The 25,372-nt window shown below is 38.8% G+C and overlaps 1 protein-coding gene across 1 annotated transcript; it reads left to right on the top strand.

The window, feature by feature from the left end:
- Positions 1–20,827: 20,827 nt before the first annotated feature.
- On the top strand, positions 20,828–24,716 carry LOC113115701 (pancreatic alpha-amylase-like). Its single transcript, XM_026283255.1, has 10 exons — positions 20,828–21,044; positions 21,164–21,310; positions 21,397–21,594; positions 21,966–22,196; positions 22,273–22,406; positions 23,239–23,361; positions 23,461–23,560; positions 23,672–23,793; positions 24,209–24,334; positions 24,490–24,716. The coding sequence occupies exons 1-10, from the start codon at positions 20,832–20,834 to the stop codon at positions 24,677–24,679; spliced, it is 1,584 nt and encodes a 527-aa protein (XP_026139040.1). The 5' UTR covers positions 20,828–20,831; the 3' UTR covers positions 24,680–24,716.
- The last annotated feature ends 656 nt before the right edge of the window (positions 24,717–25,372 follow it).

Here is a 25,372-nt window from a genome sequence, read left to right as displayed (position 1 = left end):
CTTAATGGTGGATTTTTTTTCTTACCAACACACAACTTTTCACTAAACAATATAGTAGTGGACAGGAGTCTTGTAGATTACTTGTGAATTATTGTGATGTTTTTTTTTTTTTTTTTTTTTTTTTTTTGACTCGTCCTGATGGCACCCATTCAGTGCAGATAATCAATTGGTGAGCATATAGTCATATAATGCTTATTTTCAAAATCATCTGCAGAATTTCATTTTTGAGTTTCGTTATTAAATTTAATACTTAAAAACCAACACAATCTAATACATGTATCAAACTTCTAAAACATCCATACTTGTATAAAGAAATGAGAGTTGGAACATGGAAAGATTTCCTTGTGTCAAATAGATAAAACTTAATGCAGTCACCATCCGTTACATTTTCCACAAAGTACACAATAGGGGTTTGAGAAACTACAGCCAGAAAATTCTGTCTGCTTTTCAGATGGATAATACATCTACCCAAACTTTGTCTATTTAACATTTGTAAATGCTAATTATACAAATTCTTAGTGTATCATTTTCCACTTTTCCTCCTCGTTTCTTTTCTTTAACATTTTCCTGAATTAAACATCTTTTTTGCACAAACCACAAACATACACTGACTCCTTAACTGGGTCAGACAGAAGAGTAAAAAAAAAAAAAAAAGATGAAATATAAAGAAACACGGCACTAAATGTTTGTATAGTTGTTTTTATTCTCTTTAGAACATACCATTTACAGCAGGATCCATATTTGAATCGCTCATTTATCTATAAACCATATGATTTAGCAATCAGTGTACATACATCCAATCATCCATCGTATAATTATTCTAATTGAACCATTGTGAAAAACCTTCACTTTTGTTGCTTTAAGACATAACGAAGCTTTCAATATGTTTGACTAGTTTAACTTACAGTTCAAATTTTACTTTAAAGAAGCTTGCCAGACGTTTTAGATGTCTGCTGTTCAAAAGCAGCTGAAATTAATCTACACTGTATGTTGATGGACTAAGTTTTAAGCCATGACTCCTGCTCCTACTCTGATCTTGGTCTGCTTTGCGGCTCCAGGCCTTTTGATTTTGGTCAGATCTTGACCTCAAAGTTTTTTGTTCTAGGCCATTGCTTACATCTTGGTTTTTGAGGTTTTTTCCAGACTTCTGTCTTGGCCTGACAAAAGACCGCAATTTCATCCTATGCTGAATGGAGGTGTTATGACATCCTGATAGTTGAGAGGGATCAACATAGTTAATACAGTCAGATTTACTGTTATCTGACATTAACTGAAACTGTTGCTGTGAGGGTAGTCTGAACTTACTGTAAAAGTGTGTGGTCGGTTATGGAAGACTGACCTGACCACAAGACTCTGGAATGTGTTCCAGTCTGAGCATGAAATTCAGTGCTGAAGAATAACCAGCTGCTTAATACAGTCTCTTTATTTATTTATTTAAAAGTGGTCAAATTTAATTGGTTGTTCAATTGCAGCAATGTCCAAGGAAATAGTGTATTAACTCATACAGTATACAAACTCATATTATCTTTCCATTTTAACAAAATTCTTTGCATTGGAACAGTACTACTTGTTCAGTGATGTAACCTACAGAAAAGGTCTCTGAACAAATTATTTTATCAAACTGATTAAAAAGATTTGAGTCATGGGAAGAATCTAAATACCCACCACAAGCACAAACTGAATCTTATATCCACAACAGATGCTGATCATTTGATTACAGTCTGTGCATGGTAAAACACTGATTTAATATTAATGAGTACACTTGAAACATACAATATAGTAAAATGTAGGGAAGACAGTAAAAACTAAAGATATCACACAGATTTAATAGAAGCCAAGAGCCTTCAAAAAGACTTTAGATCTTTTATTTGTTTTATTGCTATGCTTACCTTAATCCACATGTGGTTCCATTACTTAAAATTGTCACATGCTGTATACATTTAGAAACCAATGGTTTTAATCAGTTAATCTATTAAATGGAGCTACAAAGGACATATTGTACATTGCTCATATAGTATGCTGTTTCAGGTGTAAGAAACTAAGCGGTAAAAGTTGCTCTTAAAGAACAAAATGCTATGTGAATGTAATAGTTTAGTTTTTTTCACCGTAATCCTACAAGGAAGTGATTATCCTATAAGTGTCTCTACATGTTCTTTATTAGTAGGGATTTCACTGAGGTTTAATCTATATGTCATCTGTGCTCTGAAGCCTTTTGTTTTCAATACTTTCCCTTTGAAATACATACAATAGTCCTCATTATGATTTGTAGCTCAGAAATACAGCATAGTGTACAAACAATTGACCCATAAATCTTACTTTCAAGGCTGATGAGAAATGAAAAGCATGACAAAATATTAAATGAGAAAATGGCTTACGATAAATCAGTGCAAACTGAATAATTAACGCCAGCTTCTCTGCATGTGTTCACAGCATGTCTGTACATTAATTACAGCAGAGCCTATTCCCAGTGCTATTCATCTGAAAATGTTTTTAGTAGTTGTTATGTTTAAGTATTGGGTAGGGTTAAGGGATCTAGAATATGGTCATGCAGAATAAGGCTTTATATGTGCATAATAAGTAAAAAAAAAAAAAAAAAAAAAAAATATATATATATATATATATATATATATATAGTATATTTTTATTATAAAAGGTAAATAACATAATGCATGTTAGAGAAAGTTAGAAAAACCTAAATATGTCACTTTTTGCTGCACAAGAGATTGTAAATTAAGAACATGTTGGTTCAATTTTCTTTCAAAATTATTTCTGTAAACCCAAGTTGAAGCTGAAGAGCAAAAAGGCAGCTCTGGCCAAGAGTTTGGAAAAACACATGCACTGGATTAGCCGCACTATAATCATATCACTTTCAGTGGAAGGAAAATGAATAGAAGGGTGACTGGTCATCCCAGAGAGAAAAGAGAGAATGTCCATCAGCAAAAATCAAACAACTGTGGAATGCTGGATATTTAAAAAAAAAAAAAAAAAAAAAAAAAATCTCATTACATTTAACAAAAGAATCATGGGGCTTGATGGGAGAGATTCTAAGAAGATAAACGGATTATAGATAATGCTTTGACTAAGACAAACAACACGAAAAGAGGTACCGATAAGCACTGTTACATGCTGTTATTGATCCCGGTGTGACATGACACCACTACAACACATTGGACGAGGATGATGGAGGTGCTCCTATACCTCATGCCCACACCCAGGACAGGAGATCCCAAATTCATCAGCTGACACTTTAATTGTTCTGAAGCATCTGCTTCTAATAATGCGATGGAACAGTCTGACTGGAAAGAAATTGCATAGGTTTTCCATTTTGGTCTTTAGCAACATGGTCAAAGCTTTGTTTCAATTTGCATTCCTGGTGATCCACAGAGCTCCAGTTGCATCAATATGTCATTTTCTCATATCTTTGATACATTTTCTTATCTAATCATCGATAAAACAACAATTTTCATTCCATTTTCTGAACCAATCCAGACCTAATGCGTGTTCCACAATGTTAAGCATTTTGTCAGCATTTGTTACTTTATTATTATTATTATAGACCAGATATCGACCAGTGATATAAATTTAATTCAAAAGATAGCAAAGTTGTATCCTATATTCAGCATTGAATAGTGACAAACTAAATGTATTGTGGATTACATAATCAGATTACAAAATAAATACATTTTAAAAAAATTATATTTTATAATACAGATAATAAGGTTAGAGTATTCCGATGATTGTGAATCTCATGACTATTGTGATTATAGTGATGGTTGCTTTTGTTGTTGTTGTTTTTTAAGAAAACTAAAAGTGACTGTTTTTAAGAATAGAATTATAATAGAGAGTACTATAGCTAGAGGGTCAATTATAGATGGAAGAGATGTGTTTTTTTTTTTTTTTTTTTTTTTTGCCAATTCTTGAAGATTGCTAAGGTTGGTTAGGTCATTCAACCAGGAGGGAACATATAGTAAAAAAAAAAAAAAATCAAGAACTCCAACTCATGCAGAAATGTGCACCTCATTGCTAGGAGACACTTGAAAAATGAAAACAATATGTTCTAAAATCTGCTGAACATATTAAACATGTTTGATATCCCCCCCCCCCCCCCCCAAAAAAAAATGATGTTAGTCTGTTACCATCATATACTACACAACTTTTGAATCTGTGAAATCAAATCTACAGACTGGATCTGAACTGGCAAATAGTGTCAACTTCTCCATACTGGAAATCAGGACAAAAGTCATGTGCATTCCAAATGATCTCGAGCACTTATCTATAATATATATATATATATATATATATATATATATATATATATATATATATATATATATATATATATATATATATATATATATATGTATGTATTAATGTAAACATACTCATCAGATAAACATCAATAAACAATTTTTTAATTGTTACAAAAAGTAATGAGGGGACAGACAAACATCATAAATACCATGATGTAAGAATAATCCACACTGACCACAAGACAGTCAGTTCATCAATGCAAGTGCACAACGTCACAGGTCAACAAGGTGGAAACAATAGGTTCCTGCAACCCCGGATCTCTGAAATATCGAGTGGAGAGATCCACCTATGGGAATGGCATTTGTACCTGACCTCTGCAGAAGCACCCAATTTCACAAAGTCTGGGTTAACAGACAGGAGCGCGTACCCAGTGGCAGGTAAGGGACCGCCCCTTCACCGAGTGCATAAAGTCCCAGCACACATTCACTTTCCTCAGTGAGCATATTCGCTTCTTGTGCACCAAGCAGGGTAAACTTGCTGGATATTTCCACTAGTTTGTGATGAAATGTTTTGTCAGTTATTTTACCTACGGATCGATGTATTTCCTACAGATTTCTGCATATTTGAAATCAGATACAGATGAAATGGCACAGTAAGAATACATTTTAAATGCATTATTTAGAGAGCGATTGCGTGTGGATAAGTGTTGTATTACTTGTTTAAATCATGCTTACAGCTGAAAATATTCAGTATCTAGAATTGAGAACTATGACTTTCCACTTTCTGGTTTGAGTGATCAATCTGTACATGCTGGCTAAATATGTTTAACGTGAATTCTTGCTATGCAGTTATATTACGGGCCATTGGCATGAATTGTACTAGTGATAGAGCAGTAGTGGAGCTCCAGTCAAAATCACACCTCTCCACTTACATACTTTGGGCAGGATGGTCCTCTCCAAGCACTATTATCAAGTTATACAGTCTGGACATGAGGATGGCTCCTGGTTTTTATCTGCTTGAGCAGTTGCTTTCCTCTATACTCTACCTATCCTCAGGTATGGGAAGACGTTAATGTATATCACACCCATAGCAACCACTTAGCATCATAGAAATGAACCTATGAAAGGGAATGTCTCTTTTACATATGTAACCTTGGTTCCCTGAACAGGGAATGAGATGTTGTGATGCCAGCAGTTCCACTGATACATTCTTCCTTTGTACTTAAAAATCTCATGAAATTGCATGTAGCTGTTACGATAAGGGGTTTTGTCTTGGTCCTCTGGACTCAGTTTCCCATAAACCCCTGCCTTGGAACTCGTTATTGCACCACACCTGTTCAGGGACACTATAAAAGTTGCACACATCCACACACACATCCCTGATTATTGTTTAGCCTGTACCCTGTTCCTAGTCTGTGTTTACTTGCCTTGCTTCACCTTGCCTTCTTGTATTTTGCCCTTGGACTGGTTATTGGATTACTCTTTTGTCTCGCCCTGGATTGTACCTGTTTGCTGGTGTTTGACCCTGCCTGTTTTGACCATTCTTGTAAATAAAAGCTGCATTTGGATCCTCAACTCTGTTGTTATGCCTCCTTTGTTACAGTAGAACACTGGTATGAGAATATGTGATGTACTGTATTCTCAGGGCGGTGCTAGGCACTAATGGCCAATAAAATGGCATGATGGAATAAGGGCTTCAGACATTCATCACACACATCGCATAATCAGGTGTTTCCATAGATTTCATTCACTATTCAGAGATCCAAGGTTACATTGGTAACAAAGACAATACTCACCCTTAATATATCGATGTAACTCAAAACTTCTCCTATTTGCTGTTAGGAGTGACAGCTGACTGCCTCACAATGCGATTAACATTGTTCACAGTAATCCAGGGAAGCTATTTTAAAAAGTAATGTAAAATATCAACTCCCCCCGCAATGTCCCCATAGTTAACCCCAATTGCGGATGTAACTGAGCTGACTGAAGCATAGATGATTGTGCATAGTCTTCTAAGTTTTCTTTTCCATCTTCTTAAGCAAATGCATAAAAAAAAATATGCCAGAATAGCTCTCTTGATGAATATCCACGTACCACAACATAACGGGTCCATGCATTTTTTTATGTTAATAATTTCAAACAACAAAAGAAAAAAGAGAATTACTCCCTACTCTTCACTTAGTAACTTCAGTAGCTTTAATAGGTATTTTGTGTATATTTACTTAACATAGTAATACAGTTTTCACAAGCACTGTAAAAAACTGTTTATTGAGGGCTAATCCCCCCTGATGATGAAATTCTAGATCCACACCTGGCTCATATTATGAATGACAAAATAACCTTATATAATTCATACACTACACAGATGAGTTCATAGTGAGTCATTTGGGGCCCAACTTAGATGATACAAGAGTTGCTGAATGGTGGCGTTGGAAGGGGCGTGTTGATTTGAAACATGGCAGAAGCACTCATCTATAATTTAGACCATATTATATAGCTATAATCTATTAATAGAGATCACTGTGTGGAAAGCGGTCCATATGTACACAGCAGCACCATTTCCATATGACAAGTGTTAGTAGACACAGCTCTGATCGAACAAATGTACTATGGATGTTATGGATTTAAAAACGTTGACAGCATACAGAGGCTTATGTAGCATATCAAGCAGTTAAAAACCAAAGGGACGCACACATGCCCTCGTGTGGTGTCATAGTTTCAAAAGGCACCAGGGTTTTATACTTGTGTACTGTAAAACTGTGGGTTTGCTTTTGGGCCTCTTTACAATTATATGATGTATACTGACATTTTTGTTTCCTTTTCTTGTTTTCTTTAAGATATTGAAAGTAAACTCATTATAAGCTAAATTTCCCTCTGTACCAATCCCAATTTCAAATTATTATTATTATTATTTTAAATGCACTTTCTGTTCATAAAATAATCCACACACACACACACACACACACACTCACAAAGATCTGGTAAGTTAAATATATATGTATATAAATATTATACATTTAGCTTTGCCATCACATGCATATATACCTTTTGAAATATATTGCAAAAATAAAAGAGGCTATTTTAAATTGTAATAATATTTTTTATTTCATACGAGACTTTCAGAAACATTAAAAACTCTTACAGACCCCTAACTTTTGGAGACCAGTGTATATATAATTACGTTAAATAAATCTTCATGATTAAATCATCCTAAAGTATTTATTATAACATTCAACATTCAACATCTGTACTTTTTTTTTTCTTAATAGCAAAATGCATAATATAGTCCCATATACACTGTATACTTCAAGTGCACTTCATCACGGAAAGATTTTAAGAAAAAAAAAAAAAAACTTTCAAATGATAAATGTCCTTCTTTCGCTGTGCAGCACATGCTTTTTAGACAGCCTGCAATCAAACCACTGTAATTGGTGGCATGATGTCACAGAGCAGAAGCTTCAGTTAGTAGTATGAAACCACAGAACCATATTCCAGTCTACTGTGGATTTGTCAAGCTTGCTTCAAATATCTGCAACACTTTCTTGATGGTGGTCTTGGATGAAAGGCAATGATTATATTATTTAAAAATCCCTGCGATGAATGATCATGATGCCAGTGGGTCAGTGAATGCCTTGATAAAGATTGCACACATGTGGTTGAATTAACCATAAAGTCTTAAATATGCCTGAGTACACTGTAGTCATGAAAAGTGCATAATGTCAGAGGGAGCAGCGGTTCAGTATGTCAGTGAAGACACGCAAAATGGTCTGGCCAATCTAAGAAGGTTAGAGATGTGCCCTCTGGTGCCAAGCTAAAGACTGCTTGGCACTCACTGGAAGACACCTCCCAAAAGCCTGGCAAGAGCTGAAATCGGTCAAATTAGGCAACTTAGTGACCCTTTTTGAATTAGTAAGTGGGAATATGGGTTTTAAGTACAAACTGCGTCACTCCTTTTTTCTTTTTTTTATAGGGAGAATGATTTTTTCACTGTGTGATGAAAATGTACAAATAACTAACCTTGAGACCTTGAACACAGTCTGAAAAAAGAACAGAAGTCTGCTCACTGTTATTATATAATATGGCAATTGATTGTGTGGAGTGTCCTCTAGTGGAAAGAGTTGGTACAACTCTTTCAAAGAGAACATTAAAGGTACAATTTGTAAGATATTTGCAGTAAAATATCCAAAAACCACTAGGCTAGTTTTATATGATTTGTCCAGCTGATTGCTAACAATATCTGTAATGTTTTCAACTACTTGTAAATTATGAGAAAATTCCCAGTGACACAGGGCAGTGTGCAGTCGCCTGTAAATGACGATACCTAGAGCCCCTTTCACACTGCCATTCAGGCAAATACAGGGGTAAAGTGTTCCTGCAATTGTTCCCTGGTCGCTAGATTTGGCACTTTCACACTGCCAGTGATGACCCGGTATATGTGCGTGCTTTCACACACAACCCTTGAAGATCCCGTAACGACACGTGACATCAGTGCGTGACGTGTAATGTATGAGTCGACAACGCTAGGCACGTTATACTTTCACTGAAGCAAGCAAAGATCTCTGTGTCAGCGTGGAAGGTGAGGAACTAACTGATCTCTGCTTCATTACAGTTTGCACATGTTTTTGTCGCAAACATTGATCTTCCTTCAAAACAGCCGGTAAAAGAGTCGCGAGATAACGCGCGTCATCACTTCAACACAGAATTAGATCTGGCTTTTGTTCACAAAGCGCTCGTCCTGGGTCGAACCCCGCAATGTTACAAGGTCCCCGACCCGGGTTCAATTCGGTAATCAATCCCGGGACGTGGTTGCTTTCACACAGAAGGCGACCCGGCAATGTTCCGGAAATATTGCGGGTCCGACGTGCAGTGTGAAAGGGGCTTATGTTACCACCTTTACTGACGTAGAAACCACATGACAACAGTGTCGTGGACAAATGCAGAAGCAGTGTCTAGCGTCCAGCAAACCACTAGCTTGCTTCCAGCAGTTTCTTATTTACTTCTTCTTGCACATTTTATGGTGGATTTTGTTACTTATTTATGGAACATAATTACTGTTTACCGTCTGCCGTTGGTTCGGTCGACAAGGACAGCTCCCATAAAAGTAAGCGTACGGGCCAATCAAACGCAGGCATACACGGCAAATGCGGGGCATCACGTCCTTAGACCCGCGCGAGGACGTGTCTGATCCATAGTCTGATTGCGTCTTTGCATTGACTTTGTATGTAATCTACTCACGTAATCCATGATGTATCTTTCCGTCTGATTGATGGCCATCAGCGGTTGGGTAGAAGACAACAAATCCCCTCATTCCACGCTGCTTCTTAGCATAATCAAACCACATGATTGTTATTGTTTTGCAATGCGCCCTCTAGTGGCAGGTCCTACAACCAACAATCCACATTTAAACTATTTTATTACCAAGAGACTACTTGCATTTTTTTTTTTTTTTTTACATTTATACTTCTTTTGACTTAAGCTCTGCGTTTCTGGAACATGCCATGCTTGAGACACTGGAAACAAGGCAAGACATGAGTGCAAACGTAGTACAGTTGAGTGGAAAATTATTGACTATTTTCTTGTTTAACACTGTAAAGCTGCTTTGACACAGCCAGTGTTGTATAAAGTGCTATACAAATATAGGTGACTTATCTTGACTTGGAAAAGCACATGAAAAACTCTTAACGTGACTTAGTGTTATAAAACAACAACCAGGGAATATCAATTTTCTCTCACATTTCACTCATCATAAACACTATAATTTTTAAGACAAAGGTAATCAAAGTGGATATTTTTTACGCTTAATGTATCTTTTGCATTAGTGATATTAAAAGATCAAACTCTGCAAAAGAGCCCAGAATATGAACGCATAAAAGTGGTAATGTGCAATTGTTATTCTAAAGGGGTAATCAGATGCAAAAATCACTTTTGTTGTTGTTTGAACATAAATGTGTGTTGGAATTGTGTGTACACATCCACCTTATAATGATAAAAATCCACCCAGTGTTTTTTTTTTTTTTTTTTAATCCCTATTTTTAAATCACCTTCTCAAATCAGGATCTTCTTAGAATTCTGTAAGAATGACATTGTTCTGCACAGGCCCCTCCCACAATGGTTGATTGACAATCCGTCTTACCTTAGACCCGCCCTGAGTGAGCTGTGAGCTGTCCTCCATTGTGTCGGCTCTGGTGCAGGGGAAGACAAGAATGTCTTCTAAGTGACTGAGATGTTTTGTTGTTGTATGTAATAATGAACATAGCAATCTTCATTTACTCCCAACGTCTGAGCTACTGAAGATGCAGTGGATTAACATAAGGAAATGCCAGATCCCCAGTCTGCCTAAATGAGTTTCAAGTTCATGTGAATCATTTGCGATCCAGCTTCATCTACAGAAGAAGTGAGTATAAGTGAGTTTTTTTATGAATCTTTGCAAATCACCTTTCCTTATTTGTGCTAGTTAGCAAGCTTCATGGCTGAAGTTTATGGTCTGCTTGTCACCCCACAGAAAAGAGGGGTGGTTAGCAGAGCTCATTAGCATTTAAAGCAACAAGGACTAGGACACCGTGCTAAAAACACGGCTGATTTTAACAAAAGGGGTAAAAAGGGTGTGTGTGTATTTTATTTTATTTATTTTTTTTACCAATGTATGTTATAGACTTTTTCCATTAAGACCCTAAAGCAGTGGTTCAGATGATAACTTTTTCTTGCTCTTGAAATGAGAGATGTGTGATTAGAGGAGTAACATCAAAAGGATTCCGAACTTTCTGCATCACCAATCCATGTAAACTCGAAAGCAATGTAACTGTCACTACATTTGCGTTTCTTACTTGATATTTTCTCACTCTGGCATGTAGGCCTATTTCTCTTGACCAGTACATCTCTGTTAGGTTTCTCTGTTCCCGCCTCTTCACTACGTTCATTATCATCGGAGTCTGTTCGATCAGATTTTTATATATATTCAGTACCGTGGTAGGTGCACATCTCCAAAGAAGAGGCCGATGTAGATGGCTCGTTCCTGTCCCTTGATTTCTTTAAAATGCCCGTTTTTAACCAGGTGTCCATTTTGATGAATGTAGTAAGTGAAAAAATAAATTAACGAATGATCAGTTAGCGTCTAATATGAACAGGGCGGGGCTATTGTGACACAGACGTGCTTGTAAAATGAAATTAAATCATGAGTAATGTATAGCTTGTAATGTGAAATTGTATTTCTTAATATAAATTGACGCATGTGACGTTTACCTCAGTTAAATACCTAAGAATAATAAAGAGACAATATTTTCCCACGCCATTACAAACATTCTCTTGTGCACCCCCGGTGGTCAGTCTGCCCCACCCCAGTTTGGGAACCACTGCATAAAGAATCATACAACTTATGGGAAACCGTTATCTGACGACCCCTTTAAAGAGTTTTTTTTTCTGCCTGTTCTTACCCTTATATTTCGTTTTGTCTACACGTTCATAGACTAAACATTTATTCCTGCAGGGATTTAAGCTGGGGCATCTCTAGGATTTCATCCTCAGAGGATGGCTCTCAGTGACCAGATACAAAGATATAAATTGAGACGTAACCAGCTGTGTTTACGTGGATACTGTCACGACTGGTGATACAAGGATTCAAGGAGAGAGAACCAATTGTGAATAAACGTATTTAATAAGGGGTAATCCAAAGAGAATAAACAGTCCAGGCATGAGTTGAAACCGAAACATCAATCCAAACATAAAGCAAACATGAACACAAGGCAAGGGCACGAACTGACGGACATGAATTAAAAAAGGACTCCGTAACACATGCTAAGACAGACCGGGTTAAATATACAAGGAGTGACAAACGCTAATGGCAAATTGACAGAGTGTGATGATTGGCAACTAGTGACAGCTGGGTGCAATAATTAAGCAGAGAACGTGAGGAATGTGATTCATAAAGTGACAGACACCGTGGGGAAGGAGGACACCTTGTGGATTGGTTGTGGACCAGGGAACACAACCCAGACACTTTGACAATACCCCCCCTCTATGGAGTGGCTCCCAAACAAGACACAAAATAGAGACCAGGAGGGAGGCGGACAGGTGGAGGCTCAGGGGGAGGGACAGAGGGCCAGAAAAGAAACATGGGAAACAGACACCAGAAGTGTTAACACAAAACAGGAAGACCAGGAGGGAGGTGGACCGGAGGAGGTTCAGGGGGAGGGACGGAGGGCCAGGCTAACAGAGGGAAACCGACAGAAAACACAACAGAAAAGAAAAAACACAAAACATAAGTCCATGGAGGATATCACCTGGCGCCCACCAGGGTGGAGCAGAAGACCACCACAACCGTGTGATCAGGGCGGAGCAGAAGACTACCAAGTCCTTGTGGTCGAGGCCTGAGTCCCACAGGGCGGAGCAGAAGACCACCACAACGATGTGGTCAGGGCAGAAGCCCTCCAGGGCGGAGCAGAAGACCACCACCACCGTGTGGTCAGGACGAGGGCCCCTCAGGGCAGAGCAGACTCCTGAGGGTCAGCTGTGACTGTCATCCTGTACAGCGACGCTGGGCAGGCAGCCATCTTGGGCCATGACTCTGGACAGGCGGCCATCTGGTGCTGTGGTGCTGGGTTTGGCGACCATCTTGTGCCATGGTGCTGGACCAGTGGCCAACTTGGGCATTGGCGCTGGATTAGCGGCCATCTTGTGCTGTGGCACTGGGCTGGCAGCTATCCTGTGCTGTGGCGCTGGATTGACGGCCATCTTGGGCCATGACTCTGGACGGGCGGCCATCTTGGACCGTGGCTCTGGACCGGTGGCCAACTTGGGCATTGGCGCTGGGTGAGCAGCCATCTTGTGCTGTGGCACTGGGCTGGCAGCCATCTTGTGCTGTGGCATCCATCCTGCCTCGTGGCGCTGAACTAGCGGCCATCATGGGCAGTGGCGCCACCGTGGCAGACGTGCGCTTCCTCTCTCCTCTCCGTCCGCCATGGTGAGACGGTGGCTCTAATCCATCCCACATGAGCCCGGGGTCGAAGGGAGGCCATGGTTGAGAGCGGTGCTGAGTCTCCTCTCGACCACTCCCTCCTTGGCGACCTCCCCTGGTCCCTCGGAAAACCACCAGGCGAGTTCCCTCAAATCCGTTCCTCTCCCGCTCTGTGGCTGGGGAGGAGACATAAGCTGACATACCGCTGGCTCTTGCAGTGACAGAGTCCTTCTGTCATGACCGCTGATACAAGGATTCACGGAGAGAGAACCAATTGCGAGTACGTATTTATTAAGGGGTAATCAAAAGAGAATAAACAGTCCAGGCATGAGTCGAAACCAAAACATCAATCCAAACATAAAGCAAACATGAACACAAGGCAAGGGCACGAACTGACTGACATGAATTAAACAAGGACTCCGTAACACATGCTAAGACAGACCGGGTTAAATACACAAGGAGAGACAAACGCTAATGGGAAATTGACAGAGTGTGATGATTGGCAACAAGTGACAGCTGGGTGCAATAATTAAGCAGAGAATGTGAGGAATGTGATTCATAAAGTGACAGACACTGTGGGGAAGGAGGACACCTAGTGGATTCCCAGGGAACACAACCCAGACACTGTGACAGATACATGTTAAGACAGCCGATCTGACATAATTGTGTGTATTTGTTCAAGAAGTCTCAATTTGGTACTCGTGTGCTGTTCGAGCTGTGCCTTTCTGTATGTCACTGGATACATGGTTTTTAAACTGTACAATCTGTATTTTCTATCCCCTTACCTTTACTCTACAACTCAATAAAATAAAATAAATAATTTCTCACAAGGTCAAAAACATTTTGCATGTTTTTAAATGAGGAGGCTTCAGGAGGCTTTGTAAGGTTTAACTCACTTCTGGGTACAAATTTGTTCCAAAAAAATGTATTGAATATGGTTAGGTAGGTATAGATCAGAGGTGCCCGACTTTTTGCAAGAAAGAGAAAAAATTCAAATGTGATTGAGGGCCATGGACTGGAATACATTTTGTATTATAAAATAATTGTATTTTTAATTATAAAATGTACATAATATCAATGAAAAAAGTAGCATATTTTCCCATACTTTTCTTGTGATTTGGTAAGATTCAATTGTTTTAAGAGATCAAATCTTTCACTGTATTTTTCATATATCACTGACAATTCTTTTTTCTTGTTTTTAACATAAATATAACACAATTTAGAGATGTTTATGCTTAACTGAGTTTTAACTGCTGAAAACTGGTTATGCTTAAACTTTAAAAAAAATAAATGTTCTTATGGCTGGTCATCATTCTTATCGGTTTGGCTCGCTTGAGAAAGGAAAATGTTAATTTAAATGTAATGGGTTTACTAAATAATTAATTAAGTTTTAAGTATTAGATAAAATGAAAATATAATTATTTGAGTTTACATAATAGTTGTGGCTGTGAAATACCACATATGTTCAGGTTATCTTAGATTACCATTTGGTGGCTGCCCTATCATGCCTCTGACTGACCGCGACCTTCGTGCCAGTGCCAGATCACACAAGATCAACATTCCTCTTTTGATGACCGTTCATTCATCATGCTGTTAGGGGATGCTTGGAAAATGAGACACAGAGTGATTTCAAATTTCCATTTAAAGGTACATTTCTAGCACTCTACTTTCTAACAAGAGGGAGGGGGACCAGATTCAAAAGAGAATTGAAAAAGAACTGCGCGTTCAAATACAACCACGGGAAAAGGCATTTATAGGAACTGCTAAACACACAGTTTAAAGGTACAGAGCAGAGAGATTGAAAACTTTGTGAAGCTGTGTTGTCTATCCTACGTAAGTCCCTTTATTGTGTCCCAGATCTTAAGCAGACTGGGTGCCAGTGACAGTGCCAGTGATTCTGACAGAAACCTCTCTTGGCTACTGTATGGCAGTGTGTTTGAGGGTAATGGAGCCAGCTGAAGACAGAGAGTTGGATCAATAAGGGGCAAAACTGTGAACATAGTGTGAACTGTATCCATAACCAAAAACATAAATTCCATAGCCAATGAATCATTTGCTTCTGTTAGCTAAAGGTGCCCTTTACACAAAACCAACAGGACCCTCCTATTGTCAAAATTATGATTATGAAAATGATGGTTTGTTTGTGTATACAATTTGGTTACAGTTTTTATGACAGCTATAGGTGAACGTAGTCTCAGTAATATCCACATCAGAACTGGAAGGACACCATACAGTTTAACAAAGATGGTTTTTAATTTTTTCCATGCCTAGAACCAGTACCTTGTGTAAATGTATGATGTTTGCATTAATCACACACACAAACACACACACACACAAATGCTGTTATTTTATTGATGATATATTGGAAGGCTTTTGTTGTATTAGCATCTTTTGATGTGTGAAAATAGTGTGTATGTATATATATATATATATATATATATATATATATATATATATATATATATATATATATATATATATATATGATTGGTTTATTGAGTCTAGTTATTAATTTAATGAGAGACATATAAAAATGTATATATATAAAAAAAGAAGGGAGCATTTTAACAGACTATAACACAAAGGTAAAAGAAAAAAAAAATGCTTCAGCCCCCTCCGGCATGTTCCCCATACTTTACAAAAATCGAACGTCTTTTATATATATATGCTATCTTTATAATGATTATCTAATATGATATAATGATATATCATTTTGTAAAAATGATAATATATAAAGTATACCAGCAACCTTGAACCTTGCAGCCTCTCACCATAAACAAAATAATATAAGTGCATGTCATAATTACTTAAAATTGCTTAATCCTCAATAAACTGAAACACTACCCTGTTGGTAAAGGGAATGCACTGACTCTTAACTAAGTGTGTTTGTAAATTATTGTGCCTTTTGGGACAACATAAAAGAACATTAAAGACATTTCAATGTTACTACCATCACCTCACAACAAATGCTTAAATGATGAATGCTGCTGCTTGTGTGTGATGTCAAACTAATGGCTGTTTACAGAGTTTGTAGACATTGTGCTTATCCAGATGCCATCCAATCATTAACTTGCTTATTGCAGACTCTCATTCATCCGTCAAAATTCACAGTTGTGCAATCAAACGAAATGTGTTCTGTGAGTATATTCTGATATGTCATTCAGATCACTTCAAGATGTGTTATGCAGTGTGTAATACCATCTCTTGTCTCATGGTGGCGCTGGTGCACTTCCTCAAATGCTTAATCCATTTTTATATGAATGTACTTTATGTATGACATATTGCAAATCAACACATTGCAAAGTCATAGCAGTCACCCTAGGAAAAAAAAAAGGATAGGATAATGTTGAGAGAATTTTTTATGATAACGTCATAATGTCACAAGATGTCATTCATCATACTGATAATGTAAACATTCTTTTGAATTATGGCTTTCCCTTTTTTTATAAGTTAAGATAATGTACTTGCCTATTGTTTAATTAGTATGAAATAGTATATGAACTATGTTTGTATTTTTGCAATATAAACATATTATTAGCAGAATTATTATAAACAATAATACTTATTATAATAATGGTATCAGCTTGAAACAACATTATAACATAATTTAACAAATTTACAATGATATATTACTATTACTAATAATATACCTTGCATTATTATTTTACTATATTTTTGTCACATACCTGGACTCATTTAGTGTGTTTTTGCCCCTGTGACCCAGTTTCTCTCTTCCGTGTTTGGTTTGATTAGTTCCCAGGTGTGTCTATTCTATTCCTCATGTGTTCCATGTCCCTGTTAATTTAGTGATTCCATCCACCTGTGTTTCCCCATTATCCTTTGTACATAAGCCTTGTCCTTACAGTTCTGTTTTGTCGGGTCTACTCACTTGATGCTCACGTGTGTCTTCCTCTGTGATCCATGTTTGGATAACACCTATGTTGGATAATAAAACCTTATTTCGTTTATCCTCGGCTCCGTGTTCCTTCCGGCAGTGTAAACCGTGACAGAAGACCCGACCTAAAAAAGAGAGTATAAAATTGCGTGTTTTCCCTCCGTTTTGTTTTCCGTTTTTTCAGTCTTTTCTTTTCGTAGTGTTGATGGATCACCTCTATAGCCCCGGATTCCTCCTCCTCCTGCTGGAGCAGGAAGGACGTTCTCTCGAGGACCATACCAGACGGTTTCTTCTAATAGCTAATACCACCAGCTACCCGGACGACGCGCTCTGCACTTTCTACAACACCAGCCTGAACTCCAAGTGCAGAGCGTTGTCGCCCAAAGATGGTCCTCGGGAGGAATTCGCCGCATTCGTGGAGTGGACTCTGGCGAGAAATGGCTCACCTCTCACCGTCTGCCTCATAGAGGATATCGCCAGTCCCACTCCCGACCCAGAGACCAGCCAGCCACCATCACGCCACACAGAGCCAGAGCCCGCCGCAGAGCCCGAGCCATCCACTGACAGGGAACAGGATCTCGAGAGCGCGACTGACCAGGTGTGTGAGCCGGCAACACCGTGCATCGTGGGAGTCCTAGTGGAGATCGAGGGCGTGGAGGAAAGCCTTACCCACACATCCACGACTGAGGGTGAGCTACATCCGGTCTCGGGTAATATGGAGCAACTTCAGGATCTGATGGACTGGTCTATGGAGGTAAACCCTAATATTCCTGTTTCTCCGCTGGTTCCGTCCAGCCCTGACTCCCCTGTTTACCCTCCCAGTCTCTCACTCCTACCTCCTCCAGTCATTTCCTCTGCTCCATTTCCGCTGGTTCCATCCAGCTATGATTTTTCTGTTTCTCTGCTGGTTCCGCCCAGCCATGAATTTTGTTTCTCCGCTGGTTCCGTCCAGCCCTGAGTTTCCTGTGTCTCCTCTGGTTCCGCCCAGCTCTGAATCTTCTGTGTCTCCGCTGGTTCCGCCCAGCTCTGAATCTTCTGTGTCTCCTGTATTGCCTCCCTCTCCCACCTCCTCCCAAACCTGCTGGTCCCTCTGCTCCACTTCCGCTGGTTCCATCCAGCCCTGATCCTTCTGTCCCTCCTCCCATCCTTCCTCTCTCTCCTTCTCCTAGGCCAGCCAGTTCCTCATCATCCCTGCTGGTGCCAGTCAGTCCCGCAGCTCACCCTCAGTCCACGCCATCTGGGCGTGATGGTTCGCCGCTGGACTGCCAGTCTCCAGCTCCTCCTTGGTGCGTTAAGGCCCTGTCTCCGCCTCCAGCCTCCGAGCCCTGGACTCCTCCTCGCTCCTTCGACCCAGCGGCTCTGCCTTGGCTCTTAGCTCCCTCGTCTCCACCGTGGCCTGTCATCCCACCTGCTCCACCGGGCTCCCTCGTCCCTCCGGCTCCACCTTGGTCAGTCGTCGACCATCCGTCGCCTCGGGACTCCACTCCTCTGGTTCCACATCGTCACTCCATCCCTCCGGCTCTGTCAGGCTCCTCCTTCCCTCCGGTTCCACCTCCATCCTCGGTCGCTCCGGCTCCACAGCGGTCTGCCAGGACCCCACCTCCGCCTTGGTCGCCTGAGCCTTCTGCTCCACCTAGGCCCTCCGGATCTTCAACGTCACCCTGGCTCTGCGGCTGTGCTGCTCCATCTTGGGCTCCTCACCCACCGGTGCAGTCTCCGCCTGTCGGCCCCCTGGTGTCGTCGACCCCTCCTTCACCATGGCTCCTCCCGCCGTCGACTCCACCTTGGATCTCCGTCCTGGCTGGTCTCTGGTGGACCATCTGGCTCCTCCTGCTCCTGTCTCCTCCCTGGCTCCTTCCTCCGTGGTCCCTTTCTGCTGGCCCCCTCCTGGGAGTCTGTCCTCCACTGGAACCTCCTCCCAAGTTCCCACCCACGCCTCCCTTGGTTGTTTATCCTCGGCTCCGTGTTCCTTCCGTCAGCGTAAACCGTGAAAATTTTTGTATTTTTCCAACATATTATTATTATTATTAAGAAAAATATTATTATTATTATTATCTAAATATATAGTAATTTAATAATAATGCCCATTATTATGCTACATTGGTGGCATCTCAGAGCATGACACTACAAAAGCCTTCAAAATGTCTGGCCTTTTATTTTTTTAGGTCTTTTCGTGTCTACTTCCTGGTTGCTGATTCTGAAGTAAAAATATCCATCTCCACCTACCTTCATCTGACTGGCCTGTGTTTAGGGCTCCATTCAACTTTCTAAAGCACAACATGAATATTATATGCTGGTGATAACAGTGATAACACACTTATTTGAGTTCCAAACTAGAGTTAGGAGGAACTTCTCGTCTGCCATTCTCAACGCTGGTGTGTTGCAGGGCTGTTTATTCATCCCACAACAGCACAGCTTTCTGGTTTACAGCTATATCGTCAAACACAACACGACCACGTCAAGTTTGCAGATGGCAACAAAGCTGTAGGGCTCATCAGATAAGATATTCTACAGACAGGTGTGACTGCTTCAGGTCTGGTGTGAGGACCACAATTTCCCATATCCAATATGGAAGCAATGCACACCTTAATATTTCTGATTGTAAACCCCATCAGTGACCTTTCAAGAACCTTAAACACCATCCTTAGTGAAAAGTCTCCTTTAGTGAATTTTCTAAGGGGGTATGAGACAGCTGGCCTGCAAACTCCTATCCTCTGATGAAACCTTTGCAGATGTTGTGTTTGAAAGTGTTTTAACAGGCATCAGTCACCTGTCATATGGCATGTTCACTTTAATTTCTTCAGGAAAAGCGGCACCCAATTGTTAGGGTGGAGTTAGTGCAGTTTATTTATATATTAATTGATTGATTGTTTTCTATTTATTATATTCTTTTTCTGTTTATTTTTTAAATGTCAAGTAACTGTGTAAGCAGTACACATTAGTATTAGAAGTATATAATCATATTATAATTTTCATAACTTATGCAGGTATCAAGTAAAGTGCAACTAGTGTATAATTTCAATGTTGTTTTGCCATGGGTTTTAATATATTTTAGTATGCTAGTTACATTGTAAAAAGGAAGGATTTATATAATACATCATCCACTGCTTTATTTAAACAAGTATTGTACCAGTTAATTATATTACTATTAGTAGTTCATCAAAAAAAAAAAAAAAAACATACAATCGCATATCCAGACAAAATGAGTGCTTATATAAGCCAGGGACTATTAATCATGATAAATTGTGTATTGTTTTAAAAAAAAATTCCCACATAATATTTGTGAAAGTTTCAAAAACGACCTCATTACATAGCATATGAATCAAGAGTGTTTTTTTTTTTCTTCTTTCTGGTTCTTAAGTCATTAAGTAAAGTCAATTTTATTTATATAGCACCTTATATGATACAAGTTGATTTAATGTAGTACAATGAAAGCCAGTGCGGGCATTAGACTTGGCAATGAAATAATTTACAGCTTATAGTTTCATCTTTATGATATCAATGAGTTTTTGGAGGGGAAAACTATTTTTTTTTTCATTACCTAAGTTTCTTTTGTTACCTAACAGTTTTTTATATCTTAATGTTTATGCTGATAAGTATATTTAAAGAGGTCTGTATTTTTAGTTTCCACCATGGGAAATGGACGGTGTTTTTCACCTGTTAAAAGTAGCTTTCCCAAACCTTTGAGGTCCCTGATTGGTCAGAGTAAAAATGCCATTTTGTATATAAACAGAACATGAGCCTAGGTTATGTTGTAGGTTTTTCTCTGAACCAGGGAAGGATGAAGCTTTTAATCTTGGCTGCGCTTTTTGGACTGAGCCTTGCTCAGTTTAATCCAAACACCAAAGATGGCAAAACTGCCATCGTCCACCTGTTTGAATGGCGCTGGGCTGATATCGCAGCAGAGTGTGAACGCTACCTTGGACCAAATGGCTATGGTGGAGTTCAGGTATTTTTCTAACATATCATTATAGTTAAGCCTGCAAGGTGTTCATTTGCAATTTATAATTGTATGTGCTTTATTTTTTTTATATGCTTTTATGAGAAAATATTGATTTCCTATTTCAGATCTCCCCTCCAAGTGAGAGCATTATTGTCACAAACCCCTGGCACCCTTGGTGGCAGAGATATCAGCCAATTGGTTACAATCTGTGTTCAAGATCAGGAAATGAAAATGAGCTGAGAGACATGATCACTAGGTGCAACAATGTTGGGGTAAATATAAAAGACAAACAGGGTATAACTGGTGTATTGCTTTATTTTTCCTGTGTAAAATTCATATACTTCTGTTTGTTTTGTAGGTTTACATCTATGTTGATGCAGTCATCAACCACATGTGTGGAGCAGGTGGTGGAGCTGGTACCCACTCAAGTTGTGGTTCATATTTCGATGCCAACAGGAAGGACTTCCCCACCGTTCCTTACTCTAACTTGGACTTCAATGATGGCAAATGCAACACCGGCAGTGGAAACATTGAAAACTACAACGATGTCAATCAGGTATGAGATGATATCATGTCAAAGTGTTCATTTTAACCAGTGCTGGTCCTAGACATCTGGGCGCCCTAGATCACTTTGTCTCGAATCTGGCTGTCTGGAATAAGACACTGTATAACATTCATGTTACATGATTTAATTGATTGTAATATAGAAAGGACGACAGCAAAACTGCATTAAAATAAATTACATAAGTGGGCCAAATTCAAAAACAAAACTAAAATTGAATCATCTTTGAGAGCAAGGGGGGCCCTACGCAGTTTGCATACTTTACGTAAAGGGAGGATCAGCTCTGATATTAACCATCAATTTATTGTGCAGTGTGGACTCTTCTTATTTCCATATTACAAATCTGAGCACTGTAATGATGGCAGGTGAGAAACTGTCGTCTGGTCGGTCTTCTGGACTTGGCTTTGGAGAAGGACTATGTGCGCGGTAAGGTGGCTGACTACATGAACAAGCTGATTGACATGGGAGTGGCTGGGTTCAGAGTGGACGCCTGCAAACACATGTGGCCCGGTGATCTTTCTGCTGTCTATGGCCGTCTTAATAATCTGAACACAAAGTGGTTTCCATCTGGTTCCAGACCTTTTGTCTTTCAAGAGGTATTTCTACTCATTTCCAAAAGAAATACAAAAAGATGACAAGATATGTATTATCGCTTACTACGTATGTTATTAGGTTATTGATCTCGGTGGGGAGCCCATTACATCGGGCCAGTACACTGGAATTGGAAGGGTGACTGAGTTCAAGTATGGTGCCAAGCTGGGCAATGTCATCCGCAAATGGAATGGAGAAAAACTTTCCTTTGTCAAGTAAGTAAAATTGTGGAATTACATTACTAGTAATTATACAACGGTTATTTGGTCATCAAATTTGATTGGTCAAACAGTGTTACAGGCTGATGTACAGTCCAACAGCACTTGGACTTTTCACTGTTTGTATTACTCTACTGTGTTTGCACATTCTAGACAAACTGTTGAATTATGTATTAGTGCTACAATGTAAAGCCATTGTTATGTGGTGTCAAGTAACTGTACGAGTCATTGAATTAAATGATTTATTCAAAATCCATATTAATTCTGGAGCAAACCAATCTTTTTATGAGTGAGCAATTGATTCATAACTTGTTTCGAAATACAGATTCATTCAGAAACAAGTTTTATGATTAAGCTATAAAACAATTTAACTTACCCCATCTGTTCAAAGCACTTATTCATCTAGGAATGAAACAAGTGAAAAGTGTTTTTGAGTAAAAAATTGAATAATTTACTCAGCCGATTCATTTGAAACACTGATTCTTTCAGAAATGAAACAAGTAACAAGTTTTTATGAGTGAGAAATTGAGTCATTTACCAACTCAATTTGTTCAATCCATAAACTCGTGCAGGAATGAAGCACCGCTGGGGTTGCCCAGAGACACACAACAGTTCTACTGCAATTGGAAATATTTATAATAGTGTAACAAAAGTAGATTAAGATGAAGTAGAATTACTCCATGTTAACTTCTGAACAATAAAACAGAACAAGTTCATTTTGTGTGCAATATTGCATAAATATGTGAACCTTTCACTCTGCTTTGTCACTGTTGTATTTATTGTTTCTTGCAAATAAAAATTGACGGATGAACTGCCTTTTTTGTTTCAGGAACTGGGGTGAAGGTTGGGGCTTCATGCCTTCTGATAAAGCTCTGGTGTTTGTTGACAACCACGATAACCAGAGGGGACATGGTGCAGGAGGTGCATCTATTGTGACATTCTGGGATGCCAGGTGCAATTCATTTTATTTTAATTTACAGCATATGCTTGGCAAAAAAAATAAAAAATAAATAACATTTCCTTTCATCTTTATTCATCCTTCTCTTTCTAGGCTTTACAAAATGGCTGTAGCCTTTATGCTGGCCCACCCATATGGATTTACCAGAGTAATGTCCAGCTACCGGTGGGACCGCAACATTGTGAATGGACAGGTACTGTAGATGATCAAGCTTAGTCAGATGGGAAAATATATGCTAATCGGTTTTAAGTTTTTTTTCTTTTTTTTCTCTCTCTTAATAATTGCTCACTTTCTCATTATTCAGGATACAAATGACTGGCAGGGACCCCCCAGCCATGGTGATGGATCCACTAAACCTGTTCCCATCAACCCTGACTCTACCTGTGGTGATGGATGGGTTTGTGAACACAGATGGCGTCAGATCAAGTGAGTTCTGTCCTACAAGTCCATTGCGAAAATGCCTTACACTAATAAAATTTTCGGGGTCAATAAGATTTATACGTTTTTTATTATTATTTACTTATAATTGAATTATCATTTTTAAATGTACAGTATACTTTTACTCAGCAAGGATGCATTGAATTTGATCATAAAATGATCAAATTTAAAAAGCAAATATTTATAAATAATCTTCGCCATCGCAAAAATAAATGTGAAGATATGTTGAAATAGAAAATACGTTTTTTTTTTTAAATTGTAAGAATATTTCACAATATTACTGTTTTTACTGTATTTTTTTTTTTTTTTTAAGTACATTGATGCATAAGATAAATTTGCCGTCAAGGCATTCTGATAATAACTATTATAGGAAATGCACAATAAAGCAAACCTTACTCCACAGAAACATGGTGGCCTTCCGTAATGTTGTAAATGGACAGGCGTTCTCTAACTGGTGGGACAATGGAAGCAACCAGATCTCTTTCAGCCGTGGTAATAAAGGGTTCCTTGTCATTAACAACGATGACTGGTAAGAATTTGTTCTTTCAGTATGAGAAAAAGATTTTAGTTAGTTTTTTCTATTGTGACAAATAATGTATTTGAAACAAACTTGTGTTTGTATGTGCTGTGTATATAGCTACAGTCACTGTTATCAATAATCTATATTATTCACTTGTGCTTTAGGGAGCTGAATGCAACCCTAAACACTGGTCTACCAGGAGGCACCTACTGTGATGTGATCTCTGGTCAGAAGGAAAGTGGCAGATGTACTGGGAAACAGGTGGTAGTTGGAGGAGATGGACGTGCTTCCTTCAGAATCAGCAACGGGGAAGAAGATCCATTTATGGCAATTCACTCTGACTCCAAACTTTAAATATTATTACTTAAATAAACGAGCAGTATAAAAGTTATATATAGTGTCAAATTGTTTTTATTTTATTTTATTTTATTTGTTTACACTTTCTTATCCTGTTGGCTCCAGTTGCAAAAAGTACATTTCTAGTTTATGTATTATTTATTATTAAGGACTATACTACAATTGTAACCATAAAATATTTTAGTTTCACTGCAAAAAAATTCCAAATTCCATTCACCCAATATACTGTACTTTAAAAGCAGTACAACACCACATAAAAACAGTAAAAATAACTACCATGGTCTCATCGCATAAGCATACCTGGGGGCACTTTTTAGTGAGACATGAAATACCAATAAGTACATATCACTGCAGTTTCCAAAATAAATTAATGAAGCATCATTTTCACACAATTACTTGAAAAGATCATGTTATGACTTCAAAAGAAAAAATAAGTAAGCTTGGAAGTTTGAAAACTGATGCTTTTGAACTTTAACATCACACATATCCAGCTACATATCTATGGGTTTTCATAGACGTTAAGTTTGTTCGGTAGCTCATGGTGTACAAAGATGTACTTGAGAGGTACAGAGAATCCTGTGTAACCATCCCAGACAGCAATATAGTGTTGGCCCAGATCCAGCCCACATCTGGCCCACATGAAATCCATTCGGGCCTGATCTGGGCCGACACTGCTTGCTGTCTGGGATG

This window comes from Carassius auratus, chromosome 2, assembly GCF_003368295.1.
Source record: "Carassius auratus strain Wakin chromosome 2, ASM336829v1, whole genome shotgun sequence".
In the NCBI taxonomy this organism is placed as follows: Eukaryota; Metazoa; Chordata; class Actinopteri; order Cypriniformes; family Cyprinidae; genus Carassius; species Carassius auratus.
The sequence above is the reverse complement of the archived record's forward strand: the minus strand, read 5'-3'. Positions and strand labels throughout refer to the sequence as shown.

Bases quoted from the DNA above. Each gene is read 5' to 3' on its own strand.
- LOC113115701 (XM_026283255.1), top strand. From the start codon at position 20,832: ATGAGCCTAGGTTATGTTGTAGGTTTTTCTCTGAACCAGGGAAGGATG. The intron at 21,311-21,396 runs GTAAATATAAAA...TTTGTTTTGTAG, and splicing joins CTAGGTGCAACAATGTTGGG to GTTTACATCTATGTTGATGC. The intron at 22,197-22,272 runs GTATTTCTACTC...GTATGTTATTAG, and splicing joins GACCTTTTGTCTTTCAAGAG to GTTATTGATCTCGGTGGGGA.